The sequence below is a fragment of the Cheilinus undulatus genome, linkage group 14 (genome assembly GCF_018320785.1).
Source record: "Cheilinus undulatus linkage group 14, ASM1832078v1, whole genome shotgun sequence".
Taxonomy (NCBI): Eukaryota; Metazoa; Chordata; class Actinopteri; order Labriformes; family Labridae; genus Cheilinus; species Cheilinus undulatus.
The window spans coordinates 35085912-35108790 of record NC_054878.1 but is presented as its reverse complement, the minus strand read 5'-3'; the positions used below and the strand labels follow the sequence as shown (position 1 = coordinate 35108790).

General features: G+C 37.6%; 1 protein-coding gene across 15 annotated transcripts in view; it reads left to right on the top strand.

The window, feature by feature from the left end:
• The window catches only part of ptprk (protein tyrosine phosphatase receptor type K), a 168134-nt gene that overhangs the window by 140288 nt on the left and 4967 nt on the right, over positions 1–22879 (top strand). For 3 of the 15 annotated variants that reach the window (XM_041804628.1, XM_041804629.1, XM_041804624.1), the window contains 18 exons: positions 563–723; positions 2100–2135; positions 5673–5684; positions 6061–6248; positions 6690–6789; positions 7200–7345; positions 10147–10164; positions 10677–10713; positions 10830–10927; positions 11203–11319; positions 11554–11708; positions 11851–11986; positions 14462–14611; positions 15209–15382; positions 19029–19160; positions 19606–19731; positions 21371–21534; positions 21880–22015. In XM_041804628.1, coding sequence (XP_041660562.1) covers positions 563–723; positions 2100–2135; positions 5673–5684; positions 6061–6248; positions 6690–6789; positions 7200–7345; positions 10147–10164; positions 10677–10713; positions 10830–10927; positions 11203–11319; positions 11554–11708; positions 11851–11986; positions 14462–14611; positions 15209–15382; positions 19029–19160; positions 19606–19731; positions 21371–21534; positions 21880–22015 — 2086 coding nt within the window. The remainder of the gene's footprint in view (positions 1–562; positions 724–2099; positions 2136–5672; positions 5685–6060; positions 6249–6689; positions 6790–7199; positions 7346–10146; positions 10165–10676; positions 10714–10829; positions 10928–11202; positions 11320–11553; positions 11709–11850; positions 11987–14461; positions 14612–15208; positions 15383–19028; positions 19161–19605; positions 19732–21370; positions 21535–21879; positions 22016–22879) is intronic. The other 12 variants (XM_041804630.1, XM_041804625.1, XM_041804637.1 and 9 more) reach the window with 9 other exon arrangements.

Sequence of the window (22879 nt, the reverse complement as noted above, 5' to 3'; positions counted from 1 at the left end):
TCATAACTCATTTCCTTACTGTTGTTTTAATGGGATTTTTCCAATCTTTGTTGTTGGATGAAAACCAATTTATTATTAATTCTTATTTTTCTTCTTCTTCTTTCTTCTTCTATTTTGATGAAGAATCTTAAATGACAACAAAAACAGAAGTTTAGGACAATGCCGTTGGCTAAAAAAATGTTGTTGATGCTTTCACGTGACAGCTCATCTATGGTATTAAGGATTAAAACTGGTTTTCTCCTAGGTCACTTCCCTGGTCTGTAATAGATGCTTTTTTCCCTCTGCTCCTTCAGCTAAGCCTGGTACATGCGGCCATTAAAAACGAGCCTTTCCTCTACCTCCCTTTGCCTGTACTTTCCTCTTTTGTCCCTTTCTCTTCCTAAAATTCTGCATCGTGAATCAGCAGCCTGCAGCCCTTCAGTTTGTGAACTAAAAAAAGCAAACACAATCATCATCCTTTGAAAAATCACTTTAAAAATCACAAGACTGTGGTCTGCAGGCTGGCTGATGTTTCTGTGTTTATTTCCAAGTTTCTGACTGTGTTTGTCTCTGCCTCTGACAGGAAACTGGCTAAAAAACGTAAGGACGCAATCGGGACGACACGGCAAGAAATGACTCACATGGTGAACGCCATGGATCGCAGCTATGCCGACCAGAGCACCCTGCACGGAGAGGATCCCATGGCTGTGACTTTCATGGACTCTCACAACTACAACAACAGATGTAGGTTCCCAAACAGACTATTGCTATGATTTCTTTAAGCGATGGACACTCTGAAGCACAACTGAAGCACATTTTTCTCAGTACGTTTCGCTAGAAACTAATATTTTCTTTCATCTTTTCTATTCTAACACATCTGTGTATTTGTATCTTTCTAGTTAATCTTCCTCAGTGCAACCTAGCCAGGTCACAGTTTAGCCCATAAGATGCTCTCTTCATTGTCTAAATCGTGAAGTTATGCCCTGAAATGTTTACTTCAGCTTTGTTCTTAGTCAAATGCCCCAAAGATTTTCACTTACAGATTAATAAAAACCTGAAAAACAAAATATCCTCTAACAAGAATGGCAGAACCAAAGTCAGGTTTGTTATTGATTTGCCTTGAAATGACTGAAACTGATAACTGATGAAGCAGTAACTGATGACTGATGAAGCAGTTAAGGGTTGATATTGGCAGGTAGAAGCCGCTTCATGTAAAGGTTTGAAACAGAAATCTTAGTACGTTTGTAGAGCGTTACCATAGTAACACCTACATGTATTGATTGAATCAAGAGAACTGCTGTTTATTCATGGTTAGAAAGTGGTTTTCAGTTGTTTTTGTCTCAAGTTATATATTTCATAGTTGTAAAAGACAACACTGATGAAGCAAAATTATTCAATTGCTGCCTGAATACAGCAGATACAAAGTCAAGCTCAGAACATGTTTTGTTCCATTTCTCAAATATCACTGTTATATATTTTGCATATTTCCTCTTGCACACATACTATGGAATAGAAAGACAAAAAAATAAAGGTTGACAATTAAATTTGGCATTTAAAGCCTATTGTATTAGCGTGCAACAGTTGGATTGATGTGACTTACAAGGATAAATCTAATGTCAAAATTTCCTTTTTTAAGGTTCTCTTGTGGGTTTTTTTGCAAGACATTAAAGAGCCACAAGTCTTCAAAAAACAGCCACATGTGGCTCAAGAGCCACACATTGAGTATCAGTGGAATAAAGTGCTGGTAGTTGGCCTTTCTGGGGGTATGATTCCTGAAAAGTGATGCTCCATTTCCTTTTGTCCAGTGTCAAAGAAATCATAAACATATTTCTGCATCAAGGCTGGCTTACTAGCCGTGTTTCAGGTGTTTGTTAGGCTAGGCACCAAAGCTGTTCAATATTATATTATATATTCAGAAAATCTGCTGCTACAAATTGAATTTAATATAAAAATACTTTGTCTACTTTATATTCAAAGGGCAAATATTTCTCTTTAATTTGTGTGTAAAGTGTGTCCCAAATTTAACAAAAGAAACACACAAACACAAGATAACAGACATGTTAGAGCTGCTTTAAAAGAGGGCATCAGGTTCTTAATGGTGCTCGTGTTTCTTTCCACAGTACCCAATGATCCTCTGGTTCCTACTGCTGTGTTAGGTGAGACTTGTAGCATGGTTGGCTGTCCCATTTACCACCAGTTCCTCTTTAGTGATCACCCATCATCATTACCCCAAAGCTCCTCCATGTAGCCCCATGTAGTTTGTCGCTGCACATTGTGAATTAGGTCCAAAATCTCAGTTAGAATATCTTTCCATGTTACCCTGTAGTACTGTGTGCAATAGCTGGGGTGGATTTTTTGGCTTGATTGAAGTTTCAGTTTGACCATGTTGTGCTTTTCTGTATTTTAGAGGTTCTTGATGTTTCTGAGGGTATCCAGTAAAAAGATATGAATTTATTAGTGGCAGAAAGAAACAAAATTAAAGAGGGATACAGCAAAAACACAAATGGATGTTTGGATTTGGTTCAAAGGCATCTAAAGATGTGTAATTTTTACCACTTCTTTTGCCAAATCTCTATGTAAACATGGCCGTTGCTAAAAACTCCATCAGCCAAACACTTCATCTGTTGTACTGTTTTCCCGAGGTTCAATCACTCTTAATCCCAGCCATGCTTTCTGTTCCCCACTGAGAGTCATTGATATTCACAGTAATTACCAACATTTCTCCCTTAGAGACCTCATTATTTCCACAGTTTTGAGTTGTTTTAAGGCTCGCCATTTACTGTCCGTAAAAAACCTCGACAGAAACTGACGCTTTAAAGAAGAGGGACTATTTGTCACATCGCCACAAAATAAAGCCGCTTCTGATAAAATCTGTGACATCAAATGATGACAAACCTGGTGCCTGTCCTGCGTGTCTGAATCTAGGAGTCTACTTGAATATCTACCATCTGTGTTTTTCCCCAAGCCATTCTGAACCATGAAAAGTGTTGTTTTTGCCAACTTGGATCCAGCTCCGGCACTGCACTGCAATGTGTTTATCTTTAGTTTGGTGTTGACACTGCAGCATGATGTGGAGTTGTAACACACCCTTAAGGGCTTCACAATCCACCATGCCACCAAACTGTGTTAATCAACCGTTCCTTAGCCTCTAATTTGGAGTGAAGGCTGCAGTTACAATCTGTCTTGGCCGATCACATCACAGAAGGGGAAGAAGTAGAAGGAAGAAGCAAATTAAGAGGCAGTGTCGGGTTAAGTTTGTCATTAATTGGCGTGACGAGAGCTTAACAAACCTTTAACAGTCAGTAATGAGCTAACATGTCCTCAGAGCAGAGAGGAGCGTCGTTTGGATGAAATAAACAGTGTCAGTTAATAAACAATGCTCAAGATGAAATCAGCCGGTTGTGCCGCGACCTCAAGCTTCCCCATTATACGACCTGTCAGTCTGTGCATTACTACTGCCAGCACATATTATCAACAACAGCACAGAAATGTTCACCTGAGAGTTCTGCACCAATATGACTCTAGTATAACTGCAAATGAAATACTTAATCACTGTGCAAACTGACAAATGAAAAAGTAATTATATTCCTACTTATGAGCGATAATTAAACTGGCTTTAGTGTGTCTAAGAAGTGTGTGATATTACAGAGGAGTATCAGGGTGAAGCATGAGGCAATTAACGAGAGAAGGGAAATTTTATTTAAAATTGTGTGATTAAATTCATAATGATCAAAGTAAAAACAGCAAAATTATAATCTGGGACGAAGTACAAACTTTGATAGCAAGTTTTGGTTATAAGAAAAAAAAATCAAAATTGAAGTTTTTTCTTGTCTGACTGACTTTTCTACTGTCATTTTTCTTAAGTGAGCACTGCAAAACTCAAAGCAAGTATACATGACTTATTTCTAGTTAAAAATTTAGAGCACACTCTTATGCATCCACGAAAAACAGAAAATCATATTTGTTTGATAACATGGAATTATACCTTTAAATTGGATGAATTGAAACAACTGAATACAGCCTTAATATTGTTGAAAAAATGCACTTGCACTAAAGTGAAAGATACAAAAATAGGGCCTAAAATGCCTATAACATGATTTACAACCTTTTCCTTTGAGCCCCCCTACTTGTATCCAAAAAAGGCTGAGCCCTGTGGGACCGAAACACAAAAAAAGTGATACATATCTGTCAAAAGTCTTCATTTATTGTAACTTTAGAAAAGCCAGACAAACAGGACAGCACTTTTTTCTTACTAAAATCCTTTTTATAAATTACACCGTAAGACTGAATGGTAAAAGGATGTTAGAAAAGTAAGCTGTACTCGATCACTCTAAGTGAACTCAATTATATGACAATCATCCCTTAATCTGCATTGTTTTCCCTGAATGCCTTTGGGCATTAGACACTTTTGCATTATGAGTGAAGTTACCCACACAGTTAGAGAAGTCCCACCTGTGGGGACCAACTTCAACAAAGCAAGGATGATGAGCTGAATGCAACGGAAGAGCACTTTCTGGGTCAAAGTGCACCTTTCAGTCTTTGTTACTGGTGTTCAATCAAATTAGCTTACTTTGGGTGATATGATTTTTTGAGATTTAAATCTGTAAAAGCAATAACAGGAAATTGCAGAGGATGAAAAACAGGAAAAATATATATTTTAACTTGAGCCATACTCAGAAACTTTATTTCTACTACTTTTGCATAAAAAATATTTTTTTCAACTTGTTCAGTTTTACAGAATACAGGTGCATCACAATAAATTGGAAATCATCAAAAATGTTTTTTTTTTCAGTAGTTCAATTCAAAAAGCGAAAGTCATGTAATATAGATTCATTGCACTCAGACTGATATATTTCAAGTGTATATTTATTTTAATTTAAATGATTATGGCTTACAGGTAATGAAAACCCATTCACTATGTCTGGTGAATCTGGTGAATATTAAGTGGGATGAGACATTTTTAAAATTACGACAGAAAAAACATGCTGCCGTTTGAGCTTTGCAGTGTTTTCATTGTACTCCCCTGTACTAGTCTTGCTTTGAATGTGGAAACAATATTTGGCTTAATTTGTAGGTATTACAGATTGTCTGGAAAGCTTGGAACATTTGATATGTTTCTATAATAGATGTCAGCAAAAAGCTGGTTTTCCCATGGTAATATCTTTATTTATTTGTTCTGTTTATTAAATCTTTAAAAAAAACATCCAAAATATATATGCCATCATAGTAAAGCCAAGTCAAATTACATGTTTTGTCCTATATTTTTATTTTGTCATATGTTTTGCTCTATCCAAGATCCAAACCATATATTTTTATATGTATTTTAGTGGTTTAAAAAGTTTGGAAATGTGGGTCTTAGCGGTGACGGTGGGTCCCATGGCTAGATCAGTTGAGAACCACTCCTCTAGAGGGTACTGACTGCAGCTATTCTGTCTCAGACCAGCTGTTAAGGGACTTTTAAGTTGTTTTAGATGTTTAAGGGTGCTAAATTCACACAGTGCTCCGCATGTTTGTTACGTTTGTGCTCCATTGTTTTATGATATCATTATTTTTGGATCATCCATCATGTATGAACATTTCAGTCTCAGCAGACTGATCAAAGTCTGTGCTTGTGGTCTTGCTAACAAATCCTCCTATGCTACAGTCTTTCAAACCCGTTTTCTCTTTTTTCCTCCTGCTGCCTTCACATGTAGTTCCAATCACAGGTGAGTTTACACCGAGAAAATAATGCAGATAATGGATTGTTTGGTTTGAAGAAAATGCAGTGTTTTCATATGGTAATTGCTCAAATCCATCAGTTACTACTTGTTTTCAGGAAGAAGATAAGTACACTGTTTTTCGCTTTTATAAAGATAAAAGTAATTTGTTTTTTCCAAGTCTCACAAAGCCGTGGAAATTCTTTTAGGGTATAAATCATTCCTCAGACGTGATAAGAAAAAAGGGATCAACTTTGTTTTTTTAGCACTAGACTGTATAAAACACCAGTTTTAGTGCCTTTAGCAAAGCCACTGATTGACCCTCATATGCAAATGTAGGGTATTTAGAATAAACTGACCTGTGTTATCCTCTCTCTTCTTGCAGATGAGAACCACAGTGCCTCTGCAGCAGAGAACAGCCGGCTCTTGGACGTTCCTCGGTATCACTGTGAAGGAACTGAATCTCCCTATCAGACGGGACAGCTGCACCCGGCTATCAGAGTGGCTGACCTTCTGCAGCACATCAACCTCATGAAGACCTCTGACAGCTACGGCTTCAAGGAGGAATATGAAGTAAGATTATTAGTAGCAGTACTGACTCATTACAAGCACTGGTAGCAAAGGGGTTTATATTTGTTGTTTGTTTAGTTGGGAGTCTTTTCTTACAACCTGACAGGAAGAGTTGTAATGTATTGTGCACAGTTATTTTAATGTAGAAAACAACAAAAACCTATTGTGAAAATCCATACAGCTCTTTCTGATGTTTTGACTCGACATAAAAATCATATAATGGCCTAGGGTTTGAATCCCTCCTTTATTTCGTTGTATTTTTTGCCTTATTGACTTAACAGTCAAACAGCTACAAACTCTCTGTTATGGCCCATATTTTGTCAATCGACTAAGTATACTAAAGGACGAAAATGTTACTGAGGTACTCCTTTCTGCTCAGATTTTTCCAGCAGGATCGTGAATCCATGAAGTGTAATTTTACCTCCCTGTTCTTTCCGTCTGTTGTTGGTGATACAGAGCTTCTTTGAGGGCCAGTCGGCCTCCTGGGATGTGGCCAAGAAGGAGCAGAACCGCACCAAGAACCGCTATGGGAACATTATAGCATGTAAGGGAGTAAGATTTAATTTTGTATGTTAAAATTAAGTTGTTTCTTTTTCAAGAAGAGATAGAAAAGAGGAAAAGGGAACATAAGAGACAAAGTTAAATGGATACAGTAACTCCGCTTTTGGTGCTAGATAAAAAGGACAGTCATATTAAGTTTCAACCCTTGGCTTCACCTTCAGAAGTTTTAACTCTCTCCTCTGAAAAAGTTAATGTTTTTGCCTGTCCTTGGACCACAAGATCAGAGTAAAGTGTATTCAAACATACTTTATCAGCATCACACCAGCTTTACCAAGTTTGATCAGACTTTGCAGTGAAAAAAAAATGTTGCTCTCCTCTTTTTTCACTGTCTTTCTGCCATGTTTCTTTTTTATCGCTCTCTAAAAACACTATATTTCTTGCTTCTTTCTTCAGATGACCATTCAAGGGTTATCCTTCAGCCCATCGAAGACGACCCCTCCTCTGACTACATCAACGCCAACTACATCGATGTAAGTGGAAACGCATCGAATGCTACTATTGGCTCCCAACGAAACCAACGAAACCACACTCCCTCGCTCGTATGTCAGGCCTCTATACCTTTATGCGTCTACTAGTCATCCATCGTGCCATTTTATACATCCAGCCACCCCGAGAAAAAAAAACAGCATCATACATACATCACATGGGTCTTTATCCAGTGTCAGTTTTGCTGTCTTCTTTCTGTCTCTGTCCTTTTTTCATCCAGCAATTCTGAATTAATTATCTTTAGACATTTCAAGACAGTCAGTCAGGGGAAGTTTATTTTAAAAGCACTATTTTACATTGAGCATTGAGCAACTCAAGGTGCTTACACATTAAAAAAGGGAATTGAAAACATTAAGAAAACTAAAAGAGAAATATAGGGTGTGAATATTTTTTAAAAGCCCAGCAATCCGTGATTGTACCATCTTCATCTTAACAAAAGCCTATACAGAGATTCTGATAAATCCTCTGTTGATACTGATTGGAAACATATGCTCTTTTGCCTTCTGTATGTATTTATATGAGATGATCAACACCATCCTCCTCGTGTCAATGATATGAATTTACAGCTATAGCTTGTTAGTGTGCATAGAAGGTATGCTTAGCTTAATATGTCTGTATTTTAAGAACTAAAAAACAGGAAAAAAAGAGAAAAAGCAGGTATACAGCCTATGTCGCTACAAATCTGCTTTCTTCTTACTAGCAACTCTAAGCTCATGTTCTCGTATTTTCATTTTGTACAAAAAAAAATGTGTGACTTCAGGAAGAAATAGTGCAGCGTTAGCAAACAATTTGGTGAACGACACCATGCACAGCCTACTTACTCTCCTGTTTTAAGGCAAAATCTATACATTTGGCCGCCAGGGAGTTCTTAATCAGAACAATAGCAAAGGACTGAGAGTGAAACCAGCTTCTCTGCTGCTCACCTCTTGTTTTTAATTGAGGTTTCTGTTCAGTAAAAATTGCACACTGTAAGATGTATTTACCCAACAGTAAACCACCATTTTAGTTTCTTGATGAATTTCACATAGTTAGGGATAAAAGACTTATCTTTGGGGGATTTATTGCTTTTATTTTGAAGAGGACAGGATGGTGGGTAGCATAGGAAATCAGGGAGTGACAGCAGGGATTAACATATGGGAAAGGAGCCACAGGTTAGTTCTGAGGCTGCCCTGCCCCTTGCATGGGGTAGACTTAACCGGGAGTCCATCTGCTCCCCATAATGAGGGAGAAAAGCTGTTTAAAGTGGCGTCCTTCGTTTGTGATGTAAGCTACTTGGAAAGCATTCTGGGATTTTTAAGTTAACTTTGTTTCCAATGAAAGAAGAAAACAAGTTGTTTCCCTCTCCCTCAAGTTTCTTTGTTAAGTGACATTAACTCAACATCCAACATATTACTTATGAGGTTTTGAAGTGTTGGTGGACTGATTTTGTTGCCTTTGGAAAGCAACGGACTAGTTGTTTCCTGCTCTTTTTAGTCGTTATGCAAGACAAGGCTAACCCAGTGCTAGTACTAGCTTTCTATTTACCATCAACAAGTGAGAGTGATCAGGTTCAGGTTACTTTATTTGTACCCGTAGTTCGATTTGTTTTGCAGTCAGTATGATTACATCCATTTCAAAATGCAGGTCACATGACAGAAGCAACAAGAAACAAACAGGAGAAATGTAGGTTATTTAAAACCTCCTAAGACATGACAACCCATCTCCCCACCCAACCCCCCACCTATCCCCTGAAAAGTGAAACACCATGCCAGAAACAAAGGTAAAACATCAAAGTGCTCAAGGTTCCATCAATAAAGCAGAAACAGGCATGAAAGAGGGTGAAGTACCATCCATTAGGATCAAGTTAAAAACTCATAAAACCAGTAGATCTCAAATAAACCAGGGTAAAAACCAAGTTTGAGATTCAAATGTAGGAATATATATATAAGTGCATGAACAAATAAATACATGTGTGCAAAATAAGGCTACAACTTGTTCAGCTCTGCAATAGCTGCAGGAACAAAGTTTTTATACTGCTTTGTTCTGCACCTTGGGTCTAAAAACCTCAGCTCAGAGTAGAGAAGCTGAAATTCACTGTGAAGAGGGTGGGAATCATCATTTAAGGCAGAGTTAGCTATCGTCTGCAACTGCTTAGAGTACAGGGATGCTGGATAGAGCTGAGGCTGAGTGATGTTGATCATCTTATTCTTAACAGTAGAAGTATTTCAGTCTTCAAAATGCCTTCAGGCTATTTACAGCTTTCTATTTTTTAGTTATAGCTCAGTTTACACTCTTAGCTTTTCGTCTCCCATCTATTGTTTTCTGTTTTCTCTGTCCATTCACCAATCACTCTTTTACTCATTTAAATTCACATCTATCCACCCATACACCTGTGTTTGTCATCTACACTGAATCTTCACTCTGCTTTTCCATAAACAACAATCATTTGCATGTCAGTCTCTTACATTATGCTTTGTTAAATGCTAACTTGCTTATAGCATTAAATTCTATGTTATCATTGAGATATATCACATGCATGTCACCACTTACATTAAGCTAGAATTAAATGAATAGATTGGACACTCCCTGCTGTGTTTGTGTATGTTGCTAATTCTTATCCATAGTTTACACCAAGATTGGAATGGTGTGAAAAAAGCGGTGTAGGGTAGACAAGTAGATTTGATGTTTCATAGGAGTACAGCAGGAAGTGTCTTTTCTATTCACTCTTAATTATATTATTTTCTGCATGTCCTTTTCAAACTCCCATTGAGTCAATGCAACTTTTCTTTTTCTCTGATTGACACTCACTGACATTGTTGTGCTTTCTTTCTTTCTTTCTTCCACTCGTTCTTTCTGCCTGTGGCTTGGGCTATAGATTTGGCTGTACAGGGATGTAAGTATCACTGTGGAATCCTCCATTCACGCCCCTCAACCTTTACACTTGTTCACCTCTGCATCCATACTTGCACTCGTCACATCGAGTCACGTTGTCCGAACGTTTTGAGTTGCTGGGGCTTCCGCCGCATGACTCCATATTGCCCTCTTGCCAGTCTTCCTTACATCCCACTGTTTGATGTACATTTGCTTATGAGTAGTGCGTTTGTTCATCAACAACTGCCAATCAGAGGTTGAAAATCAGTAGATTTTTCCACCTAAACTTGTAACTTTGAGCATAATTTTGCATCTTTTTTTGATAGTTCAGATGCATCAGGTACAAATATAGAGAATATTATCTGCCAGGTTCCAACACCTAGTTGCAATGGCTTCACATGTTGCCCCTATGCCAACAAATGAAAGGATTATGTGGTCAAGATCGGAATTTTCAGGATGTTTAATCTTCTTAGGTAAATTTTTCACCTTCTATGAAGTTATGTCCTATTTAAACTGAAGCGTTTTTGTTTTCAGGGCTACCAAAGACCAAGTCACTACATTGCTACTCAAGGTAAGCTAGCACGATGCTACTACAAAATCTTATTTTCTAATGTTAAATAGAATAAAAGGCAAATATCTTCACACATAACCATCATCAAAGCACTGAAGCATTATCTTTGTGTTCAGGTCCTGTTCACGAGACGGTGTATGACTTCTGGAGGATGGTGTGGCAGGAACAGTCAGCCTGTATTGTCATGGTCACCAATCTGGTGGAGGTTGGAAGGGTAAGATGCTCTTTTTCTAACTCCTGCAGTATGTTGTGCTGATTTTTCATTCTTTTTGTTTTATGATTATGTTTTGTAAGCATGCCATTAAGATGTTTTAAAGGATTTTTTTATAAGGTTAGTGTCACTTTCAAGAGAAAATGTAGAGTATCTGATGTCTGAAATGTTCAAGAAATCACATTTTTCTTTCCTCACAGTTATTTTGTAGCCTTTTAACAGCTTTTATTGCAGCCAGCATACTATTTTTGATCAAATTCTTATTTATCTTTTAATAGGTGAAGTGCTATAAGTACTGGCCTGATGATGCAGAGGTGTACGGAGACTTCAAGGTGACCTTTGTGGAGGTTGAACCTCTCGCTGAGTATGTGGTTCGCACATTTACCCTGGAGAGGGTGAGTTAAAGCTCACACAAAGTTTGCAGAAACATTTTGTATTGCTTTTATGTATAGCATAACTTATAGTGTTGCAAGGAAACTTTCACATTTGTAGTTCTTGCTCCAGTTACAGTTTAGGATCAGACATTTGGAGCTTGACTCGTCTGTGTCAAAAAGGGTCAAGAGATGACTAAGATTTATTACGTTTAATTATAGATGCTCAGTTTCTTTTTTGTTTTTATTTTTACTCAGCGTGGTTTCAATGAGGTGCGTGAAGTCAAGCAGTTCCACTTCACAGGCTGGCCTGATCATGGAGTTCCATATCACGCCACAGGACTGCTATCCTTCATCAGAAGAGTTAAAATCTCCAATCCACCCTCTGCTGGACCGATAGTGGTTCACTGCAGGTATAAAAAGACACTGTGCATGATATACCACATATGATTAATTTTGCACCCTTGCATGTGAAATATAGACACAATCAAACATCTCTTGCTTTTCTCTCTCAGTTATAGTCAAAGAATAATTCTCTTTTGTTTCTTTATGCAGTGCTGGAGCAGGGCGCACAGGCTGTTTCATCGTCATCGACATCATGTTGGACATGGCGGAGAGAGAAGGCGTGGTTGACATCTACAACTGTGTGAAAGCGCTTCGCTCCAGGAGGATCAACATGGTACAGACTGAGGTGACTGCATTACCCATCCTCCATCCACATCCACATCTTAGAATCATTCACTGAAAGACTCAGCCATCGACATGGAGCCGGCTGAGGAGACTGCATGGATTCACCTATCTGTTAAGCATTCATAAACATGTCATATCACTGCATTAACACAACAATTTGGGTATTTAGAATATTTTTTGTATAGATATTTTTATCTGGACACGATGGCAATCATCTTCTCAGTTTAGAGGTAGTAAAAGAAGGACTTGTTTCTTGTGTTTTGTAGACACAAAGTTAAAATTGGAGCTCTCCTTTTCTCCTCAACAATGACATTATCTTTGAAAGCCAAATTAAGTTGAAATCTAGAGTATAAATTGGTTGCATGCTCATACATATGGGAAGAAAAATCAGGGTTCCCACAGATCCTTGAGAAGTCTCAGAAAGTCTTAAATTAAACTTTTGAAATTCAGGACCATAGAAAATCTTGAAAAGTCTGTTGTTTACATGTGAGAGGTCTTTGCAATTGACTAAGACATGTCTTTTTCCTATCTTATTTTTCTGACTAAATTTATTCTATTTTGATTATTATTTTTTAATTGTTAATTATCTGTTTAGCAAAACTGTTCTGTAGTGTTATCATAGATATCACTATACAGTCTTTTGATTAGATAGAGGCATCAAATATGCCAAAAATCATCCAATTTATACCATTTAGCATTTCAGAAAAAGTGTATTAAATCAGCAAATTCAGCCCTGGCCTGTTGTACTAGAAAATCCTCCATGCCTTTCAGTTTTGACCCTTTGTTGCAAAAAGTGGTATTGATTTTTTCAAATACAGGTCTTAAAAGGTCTTCAAAAGTCATAAATTTGAATTTTTATAGTGTGTAGGAACCCTGGAAATACAATGATGCTTGGATATTCCTGAAGTGGCAAATAAAGAAATAAGACTGTAATATTGCTCAGAAAATTCAAAAGAGATCTCTAAGTCATAAAAATTTTAGAGTGGCTTATTAACAATCTAGCACCTGGCTGCAGCATTTGATATAGCTCTCTTCAGACTGTAAGACTCAGCCACTGTGGTTGTCAGGGGCTAAAATTCCAAACTGCCACCCAGGTATGCAGAATATAACAAATTATGAAAATACAGGCAAAAGGCAGAATCTCTATAGATACAGGAGCCCCCACCCCCAAATCTGAACCAAAGTAAATGTTTTTTTTTCCTCAATACGCTTCTGTTTCAATTTTAAGATATCTTGCCTTGGCACCATCTGGTGGCAGAGTCAAGAATTACAGAGTTAGAGACAAAAATGCATTTCTTACTTTCCAAGTCCAAGCACATGCATACAAATAAAATCAAAACTGCATTTAACTGTATGAAGTTTGGGCTTCTTCTCCTTTAAAAGGCAAGGCAGGTTTAATTTTATTGTTCTTTTCATATGCAAAGCCAGTCAATGTGCTTTGCAGAGTTAAAAACAGAACATTTACAATGGTAAGAGCATTAAAACACACCAAACAGGCATTAAAATGAAACACATTAAAATAAACAATAGAATTTAATAAAGAAAATTAAAAGTTAAGAGCTTGAAAAACAAAACATAAATTTCCTCACATTGATCACCTGCCGTGTCTCCTCAAGGATTTAGGCTTACAGTTTGCTCCGGTCGTGTTGGGCACAGTCCTAAGCTGTCCTGAAAACCCCAGCAGGGGTGCTGTAGAGGAAAAGTTCACTTTTACTGGCTGTGATTGAAAAGCCTATATTTCCATAATTTACTATGCTGAAAAGGGAAATGGTTGTCAGAATTTATAGTTAAATGTGTAACATGAACAATCAGACACCTTCAGAAGAAGACCTCTTCTGACACCTTAATATATCTGCTGCTTCTCTCCCTTTGTTTATGTTGATTCATTACTGATAGTGTCAAAATTTTTTATATTGAGATAAAAGCAGGGCTTTAAGTTAGTCTATGTCTAGTCTAAAGATTTATTTAGTCACTTTGAGTACTCAGTGATGACAAACTCTGCAGATTCTTTTACAGACCCTTTTTGTCTTCATATTTTTTACCTTCACAAAAAGTTTTAAAGAGGAAATGTCAGTCCAGTAAAGTAGAGTAATCTAAGTTTCTCTCATCCATTGGATAACCAAGCCCATTTTCAGTCATTCACAAAAGCAGCCTTCGATTCACTCTCTTTGCTGTTTGTTGAACTGAATCTACATTCACTTTTTCGAAAGCTCAGAAAATTCAATTTCCTGTTTGGACTGACTCTGGGGTGAAGTAAAAACTCAACAGTCATCATTTCATCTCATTCACAACTCCATCTCCATCAGTCATCACTCACTCACGCTGTCAGCATGCTCACTTTCATCTGCTGTCACTGCTGTTGTCAATGTGACGAGTGTGCGCGTCTGCTTTGATCTTAAACTACATTTTTATCTAGGAGTGAATGAAGATGTGTATGTCCGTGATAATATGTATGTTTTCAATTCTACACCCACAGGAGCAGTATATATTCATCCATGATGCCATACTAGAGGCTTGTCTATGTGGAGAAACAGCCATACCAGTGTGCGAGTTCAAAGCTGCTTTTTATGATCTGATCCGCATTGACTCGCAGACCAACTCGTCACATCTGAAGGATGAGTTCCAGGTAAACCTGACCGCAAACCTGACGTAGCATCTATAATTGTTTTCTGTGAATAGGAACTGAGGTTGGGGTCAGCTTGAATTCATTGAGTAAGAGAAGTTTTTCATAAAATCAAGAACAAATATGAGCATGTCACTGCAGCATAATCTTCCTCTCTGCTGTTCGTCCATATGCTCAGTATTTTTCAAGCAACAATAGCTCCCACAAAGTTTCTGGCAGAGTATTTGAGCTTCTGATGAGCAGAAATTATCTATTTTAAGCCACAATTTTGGGAAATGATTCATACAATGATTAGCTCTTTTATCCACTCCATTCTTTGTCAAAGTCTAAAGCCTAAATTTAACTTTGTCATTCAGCTTCAACCCAGAAATACCAGTCAATTACAACTCTTTACTACTTCAACAAAGCAATCAGATGATAAGCATAAAGCCAGTTTTATGCAGCTGAACCTAAAGATGTTTAGGAGTTGTCACCAGAAAGCAATGCATGCACCCTAAGAGCATAAGTATTTAAAATCATGCCATACTAGTCATCACTGGAAGCTTGCCTCGTGTGGTAAAGTGAAGCACCAAAATAACTTGTATATCTCTTTGTGTCTAGACGTTAAACTCGGTGACTCCTCAGCCTCAGCCTGAAGACTGCAGCATCGCGCTGTTGCCTAGAAACCAAGATAAAAACCGCTTTATGGACGGCCTTCCTCCTGATAGATGTCTACCTTTCCTCATCACAATAGACGGAGAAAGCAGCAACTACATCAACGCTGCTTTGATGGATGTAAGTACACAACACTCTCTGAAGTAAATACAGTACAGTGAGTTTGTGTTATTTTCAACATCGAAAAAGAGTAGTTTGGGACGTTTTGCAAAAAAAAGTGTTTGTATTCTGTTCCATTTCATGATGATAAAGTCTTTTCAACTTGCAGATGTTTGGCACTGAGTACAAGTGACCATATTCACACAGCAGCTTCTTATGTTGAGTTTGGGGTGAAAAGCCTACTAATTATCTCAGTATCATACTGCTAAGGCATACAAACATGGAAAATCATACAAATTATATTAAATTTATCCTTTTTGAATGGTCAACACCTTAAATGACGAGCAGAGAAAATGTCAGAACAGTTCATGTCAGTGTTTAACAAATTTTTCTGCTAACATAACTGTGAACTAGCTGAAATACTTGTAAGCTAGGAATTTTAAAAGAGCCCCTTTCACAAATCGGTTTAATGCCATGATTTAAAGTTGGTAATATGTTTGACAAGACACTAGCTACTGTCAGACAGCAGCCTGTGTTAGCTTGGGGATAACCACTACTGATTTTTCTGATTCTGATTCTTTGGAGTTCATGAGTTTGAAAACCAACTTTTGGAATCGATATGCATCTGTTATGACAAAAAATGCAATGCAATTAAAGTAAAACTGCATGATAAAAAAATAAAGCAAAATGAACATGAGAAATTGCAGAAAGTAGTGATGTTACGTGCTGTACCGATGCTTTGAAACGTGTGTCGAGTAATATAGGAAGTGTTCCCGCGAAGTGCATACCGAGACTTGTATCATTTCTGATGAGTGACGTCATCGGTGAAGATCGAAGCCTCGCTGCCAGGCTGTACCATGTCACTGGTTTGGCAAGTGGTTCAGATCTTTGCGCGAGGTTTGACAGCACTATAAACGCCATGGGTTCCATTCAAAATGTGTGGTTATGACAGATGAGATTTTTGGTTAGTTTTGAGTTTGTATATTTTGGATAGTTTGGAGAGTAAGACAGTTAAACCAATGCCATTTTCCATAAGTGACACAGAACATGAATATTACCTCTATTGCCTTCAATATAGATTGTATGACGCTACCTATGTTTATTATGATACATACATATGATATAGCATAGTCATTATAAACTCACTAGAAAATACACTTTATTGATATAACAAAATTATAGTCATACATTTCTTTTCATTATTCAAAGTAATTCCCAAACAACTGATACTGACACATAATACAGTGTATCACAGCGCTCATGGCTCATGGCAAAGATCACAGCTGCCTGTTTTACTGTTTTTACACACTTTGGCCTGCAGGTGGTTTTGTGTGCACATGATGCCTCAAGAAAATTTACCCTTTTCTGAACTGATTTGCTGGAAAGCTTCAATGCTTCATGAAGCTTCATCTCACCATCACTAGCAGAAAGCATCACAGTAGCAGCAGGAAAACAGGAAGTAGTGCCATATGCTCTCTGTGTCAGTGGGCCTCTTTGTTGATTGGCAAGTGCTTGAATGACATCTAGCCAATCAGATTTTGTGGGTGGGACATAAGGAGAGACTTTGGAGAGGGTAAACAAAGCCAAAGGGGAAGAAGCAACTCACTGTGGAGCCTGTAAAAGTCAGTAAAATAAAATGCTGATACAGCTAAATGCAATATATTGACTTGGATAATCAGCAAGGCCAGTAATCATCAATCCCTTAATGTTAGCCTACAGGCTCTTCTTACTATGACTATGGTTAGCTAGAGAGCAGATTAGCATTACCTTTCAATAGTGTTGACAATTAAGAGTTCACATCATGATTATGCTACAGCAGTTGCATGTGCATTATGATAGCAGAAAAAGAAAGAAAATAAAACAGTGAAGAGATGCACAGAGAAGACAGACTGAGAGTGATTGACATTGTTCTAACAGGCGGTAACAAACTACATATGTAATTAATAGAATATTGATCAGTTTTTTAGTTAAGAAGCTGGTTTTCTCCACAAGGTGGGCAAAGATGTTTATCTGCTAATTGTTTTGTTAGATCATTGATCAACTAAGCTGTCTGACCCACACCTCCCCCATGTCTATGAGTTAACTCGTCACTGAAACACAACTTTTCTGCAGCTTGAAATAACTACAATAATTATTAAAGGTGTCTAGACCGTTCACTTTCCTTCATATTTAAATTGACTATAGCTAACTTCCTTAAACTAGTCAAGCTTCACTTATAAAACATGTATTGGCCGTACAGAACAACAGAAATGGTCCAAAGGAAATATCCATTCCTGGCTTTTCCAAGCTGTGTCATCAAAGGAAACTTGCCCCTGTGTGAATATGGTGAATTTTAATCTCTACTACCTAAAAATACAGAAAAATAATAATAATGATGTCTTTTGTCCCAAACTGCAATCACATTACTGTTGAAAATGATACAAACTTTTAAAGGATTGTGCACAGATGATGATCAAAAGGAACACATGAACATTTAAATGATTCTGCACATATTTATAAATGTACAACACACACACACACACGCTCACACACACATGCACGCACACAGACTCCCCTCCCTGTTTGTGTGATGCTGTGTTTGTGGTTTTAGCAGCAGAAGGCTAGAGACAAATCCAGGTTCTGAGAAGATCATCAGCTTCTCTGGCCACCAACAGATCTGTAACAGCCTCGTTGTTGTTGTTTACATTGGCAACGCTGCTCAGTATGTTGCCCATGTATGGTGACATTATCAGAGTATTTTACAGGGTAGTTATCATTTAATGCTAAGTAGCAGGTTTGCAGAGAAGTTATGTATAAGTAAAGGGGACAGACAGTAAGAGATGGGAGGTATAAGTAGTTTTTCAGGTTTTAATGACAGTTGAAACACAAAATGTAATACATGCATGGTGTGTAAAAAAAAAAACCTGGCTTCTCTCCCGCAAAGATGTTGGAGAAAAAAAAAAATCTGCTTCAGTCCAATTTTTTAAGTTTCCATTCAAAGTTTAGTTACTTACCTTTGGCCTCTCTCTAACCAAGCTGTCAGAAGAGTTCCAGGTAATGGGATTTCACTTCAAATCTCCAATACTGGATTTGTTTCATGGCTTCAGTGTCGTTCTGCCACCGGGTTCATGTTTAGCAAAGCCATTTAAATCCCTCAGTCCCAAACCCACCCTCACTTCAGACCCCCCCCTCATCAGTACAAAGTCATTCACTCCTACTCCTACATACGGCTGCACATTTCCATTCACAGCAGGCTCAGTTCACTTTCAGCTACTTTATTATGTTAATAGTCATATTTTAGTCCTTAATTTTCCTTTTTTCAAAAATCATGCAACTACAGATAACTTTTAATCATGAACTGAGGTAAACTGAGCTGACTAGATAAATATGTAGTTGTTCATTGTGTGTGTATTTGTGCATGCTCCCCATCCACACATTTGATAGGCTCACTGCATGACCATCACTCGTGTTGCTTGCTTTCCCACAAATCGTCCCACTCTGCTTCTCTGTTCTTGTTTTGATGTGTGAGTATGTATGAGAGAAAAAACAAGAATAGTTACAAAATAAAGCTGTAGTGATATCACCTATGTGTATAAATACTATTTCTAGTTTAAAATGTTGGTTTAAAAAATAAAATTTGAGCCTGAAAAGTTCCCCTGACATTTTTTCTGTTGTTTGTTTCCTGTAGAGCTACAGACAGCCTGCTGCATTCATCGTTACCCAGCATCCTTTGCCTAACACAGTCAAAGACTTTTGGCGTCTGGTTTACGACTATGGATGTACCAGTTTGGTGATGCTTAATGAGATTGACCTGGCTCAGGTAAATCACTGTTTAATTTAGTAAAATGTGTGTTTTTCTATTCCTGAGAGGACAATAATTAGCTGTAAACCAAACATTGATGAATTTTTAGTATGCATTTAATATCTATATAATACTGCTACAAAGAATTCCTGCAAAGTTTTTTTTAATCACTTAGCTACCCCCACATTTAAAAAAGGAGTTTGTGTTTCTTACAGAAATGGAGGGTTTGCAAATAAAACATGATCTAATAAAAGATTGCTGTTACTAAAGGGGATATTTCAATTGTTGTATGTTTAAATTTGTTTTTTAACTGGATCAGTCCTGAATCACATGGTAAATACAAAAACATTTTACAAAGTTAATGCCACTCTCTGAGGTCCTAAGTATGTGTAAACCACTTAATTACAGCTGTACGTACATGATACATGCACTGTATCTCATAACTGTAACTGTTTATCTTCAGGGTTGTCCTCAGTACTGGCCCGAGGAGGGTATGTTACGTTACGGTCCTGTCCAGGTTGAATGTATGTCCTGCTCCATGGACTGTGATGTCATCAGTCGGCTCTTCAGAGTCTGCAACCTCACCAGGGTGGGTATTTTAAGGTTTTTATGTTAATAGTTAAATGATTTTTGTGAAAATCGAGCTGAAATTAAACATCCATTTCAAACACTCCCAGATAACATCCTTAATCATATAATAATTATACATTTTATTTATAATCACTTTTCAAAATACTCTAAGACACTTTAGTTTAAAAAAAACCAACATACCACAATAGTACTACTCACAAATACATATACCCCTATATGTAAGGGTATATGGGCTATACCCCTGACTTGTATCCATTTTGGGGATTTTGGATCAGTTTTGATTGATTGTATAGACATAACGTATGCTGGCACTTTAAAGATCAACCCATCACCTTATGTGATGGGCTGTATTCTCCTAGTAATCCCAAAAAGCATGGTTTTATATTCATGCTGTACGTTGGTTTAAAAAACAAAAATCATCAAACTAATTATAGACTTTGTATTTAATTAATTGTAATTAATTTAACCTTTAAAGACAATAGAAACAAAACAATTAGAAGGGACATGCTTCTGAATGGCTTATAAACTTTCTGCTAGCTTTTGAAACGGGAGAAATTGAGACCAAGGACTAATTATCGACTTACTAGTCAATCTAGGATGGTGTAAATCTATAGATTATTGACTTTATCCATGAACTTAAAACATTAAGAGACAGAGAATTTTTATGTGTCCCAGTCAAATTTACTAAGCATCTTTAGCTCGTTGTGTTGCGGCATCAGAGTGTGATTAATCAGCCTACTTTTTTAAAATGAAATTAATGCAATCATTACTTTATATGTGCACCCAGTCTTGTGCTTGGAGTGATGGGAATTGCAGCTCTTTTTAGAGATCAGCCTGTTGTACCAGCTCTGTGTAAGTTCTGTCTTGAGTTGCTGAAACTAGTTTGGTTGTAACATGAGTTGTGGCAGACATATAAAGTTCATCTTAACTATTAGAGCTGATTGGCCAAACTAACTGAAATATCATTGCAGGTGTGACTTCACTTCATTTAACCAATAAGTGAAAAGTGTTTTTAACCCAGTGTTACAGGGCTGCCTCTCTTGGAAATATGAAAATGGAAAAATTGAAATAGGGAAATCATCTTGAAGAGCCAGCTCTTAGAACAGGCAACAAACATATAATGATTCCCTCATAACTTGTCATCTTGAATTGAGTTGTCATTTAGATTCTACTTGTACCCAACTACCCAACTATCACTTGGTCCTTTAACAGTGTATTTATGACAATCAGAAGCTGGTAAAGAAGCCCAGCTTCTTTGCTTGTAGCTTATTCCGCTCAGTGCCTTCTTAGTGCCAGCGGCTACACTGCAAAAAGCATCTAGGGATACTAATCCACTGGTAGAGGGCCCCTGAAAACCCATATGGATACAAGTTCTTAAGTGCAGCTACTTAAAACTGCATGCCCAAAATGCAACTTTGATGCGAAATTTAAGCAGGACATTATTGTGCACCCTTTCATAATTTCTGCCAGGAATATAAACTTTTTGAAAATATAGATCATGTTTCCTTCTTGTAAAACCTAAACGACCCATAAAAGCAAAGTTCAGCTTCAACAAGTTATCAAAAAAGTAGATAGATAGTAACAGAGTTCACAAATTAAGTGTTCTCCCCCTGATTGTGTGTGTTTTTGTCTTTTAGCCTCAGGAAGGCTACCTGATGGTTCGTCAGTTCCAGTACTTGGGATGGGCGGGGCACAGAGAAGTCCCTGCCTCCAAGCGCTCCTTCCTCAAACTGATCCTGCAGGTGGACCAGTGGCAGCGTGAGGGCGAGGAGGGGGAGGGAAGAACCATCGTTCACTGCCTGTAAGTAATTACACCAGTATTACACAGTTTCATACTTTTAAAATTTAGAGTGTTTTGTAAAGAATGAAAAACAACAAGCAGCTCTGATAGGAGAGAGATTTTGCTTCCCCAGTACCAGTACTCATCAGCTCATTTGTTAGAGGGGAAAGGTTTAGAGGAGTTTTAATGACTCATGAGACTCAGAGTGACACATCTCTTTTTGTCTGACTCTTCTGACGGACAGGATGGTGATTTGTGTCACAATGAGTGTGATGTACACACTGGGAGGTGTCAGAACTATGATGGAAATACAAACTGGTGCAATTCTAGGCTCATTAATATGTATCATCATCATTGTTTTTCTAGAAACGGAGGTGGGCGTAGTGGAGTTTTCTGTGCCTGCAGCATTGTGTGTGAGATGGCGAAGAGGCAGAGTGTGGTTGACGTCTTCCATGCTGTGAAGACGTTGAGGAACAGCAAACCCAACATGGTGGACACTCCGGTGAGTCATAGACAAGACGTTAAATTTAAAAGTTCTGTTTGCTTTACTGACTACAAATGTATTCAGTAGCGGCAGCAGTGGTGTAAGTAGTTAACTTTATCAGTATGGACTGTTTCCCCATCAAAAGAGGGTAGGTAACCGTGTGGTCATGTCCACATGACACATTCACAGGGGCTGTTGTCTTTGAAGCATGCAGCTTGGGTTCAGATTCAGCCTATGGCTTCTGTCCCCAGCTTATTTATTATGCAAAGGCAAGCAACTGCCTGGGCCTCATACACTAAGGGGACTCAAGGCTTAAGTAAAAGTGTGTTAGATGTTAGGTATACATCAAAAATCATTTCAGTAAAGAAGATGAGTATTTAGAATGTAAATAATGTTTCCGGGGTGCATGAAATAGTGTCAAAAAAAGTTTGCTAGAACCAAAGGGCCCCTAGATACACTGCTGAGTTTGAGGCCCTCAGAAAAGCCCCATGATGTCTTTATATAAAACTAGCTGTAGCAAGGTAGATCTATATATGTTAGAAATCCAGGTAAATTGCAATACTATGTGGTAAAATGGCATTATTTAAATAAAAAATACTGTATCTTAATTTCTTCCAGAATAACAGACATTACAGCTGTAGAGTGCACATGTACATGTCTCATACACGTCTTTTACTCTGATCATGCTTCAGAAAGATTTAACCAGATTTTCAGTCACCAAAACATACAAAGTTTTTACTCATGTTCTTGAAAACGTATTTCCTGAATACCATAAAATCAATCACATGAGACCCACTTTTATCATCTAAAACCTGGATCTCATCTGGTGGATTGTGACTAAAGTCATTTCATTTGAGGATGTGGATGTGATCGTTTTTTGAA